Below are 6,980 nucleotides of genomic sequence, written 5' to 3' on the forward strand. Positions count from 1 at the left end.
TGTGCACATTTATTCAGCACCATTGCTGCGCATAAATGCACTGAAATAACCTGATGTTCACCTTCAAAAGTGGAAAGAGTAAAATAATGACTGAAACAGAGATAAACAGATATGTAGATAGATAAATAGACAGATACTGAAACAAAGATAAACAGATGTCTGATCTCAGAACCCACATATTGTCAACCCAAGAAGTTGTTCTAATAAAAACAACAACAGCATCAAACCAGGTCCAATGTGAAATCCTACAGTCAGCACTACAAAACCTATGAGTGACAGAAGTGCATCTTCAGCATTTAGGAGAGAGGGAAACATCACGTCATGCACTCAATAAATAAACCTCAAACACAAAGAGAATAATTTAATGTACTGGTGTTGGTTCACTCTGTATCTGCTGACTGTTTTATTTATGCAGTCATTTGATGGGGAAGGAGAGGGAAATTCATAGTGATCAGGATTGTGTGAGTGTGTGTAATCAGTATCCCCTGGCTGCTGCTGAGAAGAGATTTCATTGAATTAAGAAGTGATATTATCTCTTAACAGCCATGAAGTCAGCATCCCAAAGTGTAACTCGCTTTCTTTTATAACACTGAGAATGCTTGAATTTACTTTACTTAGAACTTTAACAATCATGTCTTTGTTTATTGAATGTTTATTTTATGATTTACTCTTTAAAAGTAGTGTATTGTCAGTATATTATATAATGACCTAAAACTATATATGCCATACTAAAGGCACGGGTCAGAAATGAATCAAGAAAATACACCGAGGTATATAAATATTAACACCCACTTTGTATTTGTCAAGCCCTTTTTACACAGACATTGCGGAAAATACACGGGAAATGCAGACATTTCTCATTGTAAATGTAAGTGCATTTAAAAAAAACCTGTTTTGAAGATCTTGTTGCAAGAACCAGGCATTTTTGTATATTATAACTTATATGAGAGCGTGGCGCGCTTTTAAACCGTAACTAAACCCTGAACCAACTTTTTTTAGTTAATGATCTGTAAGAATGAGGCTTTATTAGTGCTGTTCATTGATTTTAGTAAGTTTTTTGACATTTGGATATAAAGTGTTTCAATACTACAATATATGGTGTAAAAACGTCTGAGTGCTGCCCTCTTCAGGTTGAACGGTGTCTACTGCAGTTGAATTTTCCTATTGGATGGTGGGTCCAAAAAATGCCTCGTGCATAAGCAGGTTGAAGATCACCACACCCTTGTTACGATCTCACCACACACTTAGTTCGTCCCCTCTATCTCCTTGGGATCTGCCCTCTTTTCTTGCATTTTTCAAATATTGCCAGTGGGTGGAGTCAGGCTCTGACCAGGGGTTTAGTTACACTTTAAGTTGCTGAATGATATCCGCTTCAGCGGGGAGAGTGATGAGCTACCTGATATGTGCTTCAATCCAGTTTGCAGACTGTTGATTTGCATGTAAATCCATAGTTTCAAACAGCTGTACCATTATTTGACACGGGCGTCCTCACTATGACTCTTCCATTAAGGCATTGTTTCTGCATCTTTTTCACACTAAGGGGTTTCCGGGTATCTTATGACAATGTTATTAGGTCCTCTTTCCAAAAGTGCTGTGTGAATGAGGTTTCAGACAACTAAAATAACATCAAACCAGGCAAAACAAACCCCCCTTCCAAAAACCGCAGTATTCTCAAAGGGGTTGCAAAGCTGAAAACCAGAGAGAAACAAAATTACAAACAACTACACAATATCTTACTCCTCTTACATCACAGCTGTATACATTTAGTTCTCAAGAGATTAAATCATAAGCACTCAGTAGTGTAAAGACTAGGGTGTTATTTGCATGAGACATTTTCCGGTAAGTGGAAATCACAGTTGAATCTTTCTGAGTCTACTTCACTGACGGTAAGTCCAGACAAACACATTCAATACAGGCTGCGTGTTGATTCCAGAAAAGTCCCATAAAATTGCCAGTGTGCTTTAAGTGTAAACACAAATCACATTGATTCTGGGATTGCTCCCAGATAGGGAACCTAGTAACGTTGCCATAAGATTCACAAAATGTATTCTGTATGCACAAAAGGCAGAAACAATGCTGTAAGGGGTGTGTGGTAGTGAGGATGCACATTTCATGACAACAAAAAATTATCGATAAGCTCGTTGACACAGGGGTTTTACATGCAGATAAACATTTACGATGAGAAATGTGTGCAAACTGGAAAAAGCCAGAGATCAGGGAGCTTGTCACTATCCACACTAAGGCGGACTTTACTGGAAGTGTGTGAATATTTGCACAGATTCCAGAAAAACACTGGAGTTGTGGAAATGAACCAAAATCGAACAATGCCCAGAAAATTTTCCATGTATTTTCCATAATGTGTGTGTGTGTTAAAGGCTGAACCCTTTTATCGTGTGTGCTGCTAAGATGAAGTTTATTTATATTTGGCAGTTCTTAGCCATCCAATAACCATGTCCTTCACAACCTAGCAAAGCCCCAAATTTGGCTTGACGATATTTTAAGATCTGGGCTCATTCGGTTCATCATTGAACCAAGAATTTCAGTGACCTTTATCACCTTAAAGCAAGACACTTATTCCCAAATTGGTCCAGGGGAACTGTTCCTGTAGTAATGTAAATCTCTTTGGATAAGAAAGTGTCTGCTAAGTGCACTGTGGGTGCTCTGCCTGTAAATGGCATTACATCACTTTAACAAGCTTTTGTGAGGGCCAGCGACATTACAGGAACAAGATGGAGATCACGGCTCTTTGGGTGATACAAAACAGGTGTAGGTTCTAGTAAGAGATCACGCAGACTCAAGAACACAAGAAGGTTTTAAGTCAAAATTTCCTATGAATCTCTTGTGATTCTGTCCTACCTCTGGCATGATGCTTTATGACATCTTAAACCTGTAATTCCAATAGACCAGAGGAAAACACATTGAATGCACAGCCACACAGATGTTTACTGGTTCCTTACTACACTGCTCTCTTGTGGACACTATACTGCTTTCAGTCTTGGATAACTGTGGAAAATGTGTGGAAAAATTAAATTGATGGGTGTTAATGTCAGGCACTACAACAAACAGAATTCTGTATAAGCCCAGAAAACTGAGGCTTGTTATGCGCAAACTACAGTATTGAGCATTTGAATAAAACACAATGGTTCTTTTCATCAGGACACAAAGGACTGTTTAGTAAGGAGGAATTCTACCTACTGAACTAAACTGTGTAGTGTTGTCTTATAGTGACATTTTCTAAAGTAGAACAGGCTTATAAAGTTAAGTATCATAACTAAAAAATCTAACCGTAAATCACTTCAGCCTCCCAAATCCACTTTACAACAGGCAACATTCATGTTTGAGCACAATGGCTTCAAAAGAGACCTTTGAAGTCACAAGAAATTCATCCTTCTAGTTTATGCAAACAATCTAGACCACTAAATGTACTTCATATGTTCCCTAAAACATGAATTTTTATTTTAAGATGCTGCTGTCTTCTTTTAGTCTTCAGTGAAGAAACCGAATGAAAATGAAAGGAGACTTGGGAGAAGATATTTTTAGGCTGCTGAATGCTCTTTCACACACTTGCAGTCAGGCTGACAGGGAAATAGCAGATGGCTCTATGGACTGGTGTGTGTGCTTTGGTGTGTGTCTCTGTCATGACACAAAGGAATATACAGGGTTTGTGCATCTGTGTAAAGAAGGGGAGTAAAGCGTAATGGATCTAATGTTGAGAAGTATTGTAGTTTATAGGTTTAGGTAGTCTTTAATTAATTGTTGGGATGTCAAAATTTTTTAGTTTGCAAAAGCAACTAGACTGTTGGTTGCAAGCATATAATATACATTAATGATAAACTGACTACTTTACATATTAACACAGAAATACTTCAGTTCATTTAAATTTGTCCTAGTTCATTATTTCACAAAGTTAAACTAACAGACCCTGGATAAACCAATGTAGAACATGAGATGCAAATGGACACAAAAGCATAAACTAAACATACATACTATAACCCATGCCTAATGCTGAAATGAATAGCTGAAGCTGAATAGAAATCGCATTCCTTAAAAAAATAAAAAAACACACAAAAAAGACCTTAGAAGCACACTGGATACCACTAGTGTTAAAAGTGAAAGCGAAAGTGAAGTAATCACCAATTCAATAAACTCATGAGAGTGAGTAGAGAACTGACGCCTTGCAAGTCATAATCACACACACACACCCGAAGCATTGGTCATAAAGTCAGGCGCTGCTTCTTCGTACAACATTAGCTGCATGCTTATTAAATATGGTGCTTCTACACATCACGACCTTCAAATCAAGATGAACTGCGGCAGGCAGCCCAGGGTAGCGGGAGTCACAATGACAGTAAAATGATGTAATGACCGAACAATGACCAGAAAAAGCAAGCTTTTTAAATGTTTCATTTTTTCCTTTGATATAAGTGAGTTTGTATGGTAATGAACCATAACTTTACCAGAATGACCAGTATTTACCAGTAAATACAAAAGCGCGGGTCAGCGTTTTTTTCAACCCGCGGGTCCCGCTTTTATGAAAAATATTTGGCCCGCCCCAACCCGCCCCACAACACTGTATCTATTTTTACAACCCGCACCGCCCCGTGCCTGCGAACATTAAAATAGACATACTAGGCATTTGTAATGTAATTAAAAAGAGGCTTTATTTTAGCCTAAAAGTGCTTGAAACAGCCATTAGATTACATCGCCTGTAAAGTGGCAACAACTCACCCGAACACAACCCACGGGTTACCCACGGGGCCCGCGTATTTTTTTGTTCCCACATAGCGCTTACCGATAAATTACTGGTAATCTTACAACCTCTCTTACTGGTAAATTGGCAGCACTGATTTACCAGAAAGATTCTGTTTACACATGACCTGTATGTGTAAAAGAGTGAAAGTCATTTGGTTTGTTCAGCCTGCCAGAGCCATTTTAATTCCTGCCCAGGATTTTCTTGTAAAAAGAAAACATACCGGATCAAAAGGACACACAGTGACTCAAGACAAAACAGGTCAAAATGGCAAAACAGACTGTTCTTGAGGTCCATAAAATTCTCATAAATATTCATCCTAAATCTAACTGAGGTCGCTGTGTCCTATGTCATTAACGGCTATGAGAAAACCTGCAGTTTCTTAAGTCCATCACTGAATATTCCTAGTTTGATGTAACTTAAATGGGTTAAAAGGCAACTATGAAATGATCCTGTTACAAATTAATTACAGCTGCTTATAGTTATACACTTACGATGCAAACTTTTAAGACATGTTTTGTTGAGATAAGCATGATAGAAATAACTACCCATATGCTCATCCCCGATCACGGACAGCCTGTAAACACATTGATTTTATACACCCACACTAGAATGGACATGGCGTATTTTTCCACACTGCTTTGCTAACATGGAGCAAACAGGAAACACGGCCGTAACATGTAAAAGTGCAGTAGTTTAAATCTTCTTTTTGCTTATAAACTGAAAGACGAGTCAGTGGTGTTTCTACAGATACTGTTGATAATGCTTAACTTCTTAATAAAATGTAATAATTAAAGCTGAAACTTTCCCATAAGCCTCTCTTCTTGGGTGCAAATGAAATCTAAAGAAAAAATACCTGGCTTATTAGCATGTTTGCCTTTTATCTTGTTTTATAGTCTTACAGCCGTTTTAATGTTATATATATATATTTAATGTCCTGTGCCCCTGCCTATCAGATATAATCTGACATGAGATCATTTAAAACCCTGTGTAAATGCTGAACAAGAAAATTATTATAATACTTGGAGGTAATTTAGACTGCACCAGTAATACAGACAGAGAAAATTCTTATACTATGAGACAAGCTTATAAACGACAGAGATGGGAAGCTTTCTGTAAGTGTATCGTTTTGAGTAGACCCAGAACATCTAACCTTGATCAATTTGTTGCCTTTAGCACTAAAATCACAAGTGGTGCACTGCTCAGGAAAAAGTTTCACCTCAGGTAAAATATATAAATTGATGGGGCCTCAGAAACAGAACGAGAGACCAATGCAGGACATCAAAGAGTTTTCACCAAAAACAAATGTGCAAAAAGAATTTGACTGACCGGCCATGAGCGTGGAAGTCCAGGTGAAGGAACTGATCCTCGTGGGACAGAGCTCTTTTAGCCCTCTGGTGTCTGTAGTGCAAGATGTTTGTATTGTAGGACAGACCTTCGTAATACTTTATGTATTTACTCAAGGATCTCCCATTTTGACCTATGGAACAAAAAAGCAGAGACAAAGTTACATGGCTGTATTACTGAACTCAAGACTAAAAAAAGTTAACAGGCAGCGAGATGACACGTTATTATATGCAAATTACAATGCTTAGAACTCAGCAGCATAAATGCAAAAGCCCAAACATGTTGAGCCCTTACAGCTATAGCTTTTCTCCAGCAGCACCCTGAAGGATAAAATGATTTCTAGCTTATATTACATTACTTTTTTTCTCTCTGCTGCAGGATTTTGGCCAGAGTGAGTTGCTCACGACCAAAGACATTCTCGTAAAAAACAACAACCAGAGAGCGCCAGAAAACAGAAAATATTCCCATACTATCAGTATTTCCATAAAACATTTCATTTCTATTACTGGCATTTCTGTTTGTGATAGTGATTTTTTTTTTGCCTCCCATCCTTCCTCAGACTCAGAACAGCTACTTCCTTGCACAGTAGTATTTATCCTAAAAATAGCCTGACCTCAACAGGACATGTATACTCTGCTTTCGATACTACTACAGTTATATTTGCCAGACATCTTAAAGTATATCATTCATTATCCTACTTTTCTTAACAGCACATACATTTCATTGGGATAAAGATGAACTATTTTTCTGTTATGTTAAACCAGTGGTTCTCAATTCCAGTCCTCGCTCCCCCTCCCAGAACATTTTAGATGTCTCCATATAGACCGTTTCATCAGGCGCACGTGCGGTGACACAATAAGCATCTGGTCCTAACTTTACTTCC

At 38.0% G+C, this 6,980-nt stretch overlaps 1 protein-coding gene across 2 annotated transcripts in view; it reads right to left on the reverse strand.

Annotated features, from left to right (window-relative positions):
- Positions 1-6,980, reverse strand: part of adam10a (ADAM metallopeptidase domain 10a) — a 69,075-nt gene that overhangs the window by 36,533 nt on the left and 25,562 nt on the right. For both annotated transcript variants that reach the window (XM_073812536.1, XM_073812537.1), the window contains exon 2: positions 6,080-6,230. In XM_073812536.1, the coding sequence (XP_073668637.1) occupies positions 6,080-6,230 (151 nt within the window). The remainder of the gene's footprint in view (positions 1-6,079; positions 6,231-6,980) is intronic.

Source organism: Paramisgurnus dabryanus, chromosome 2 (genome assembly GCF_030506205.2).
Source record: "Paramisgurnus dabryanus chromosome 2, PD_genome_1.1, whole genome shotgun sequence".
NCBI classification, from domain to species: domain Eukaryota; kingdom Metazoa; phylum Chordata; class Actinopteri; order Cypriniformes; family Cobitidae; genus Paramisgurnus; species Paramisgurnus dabryanus.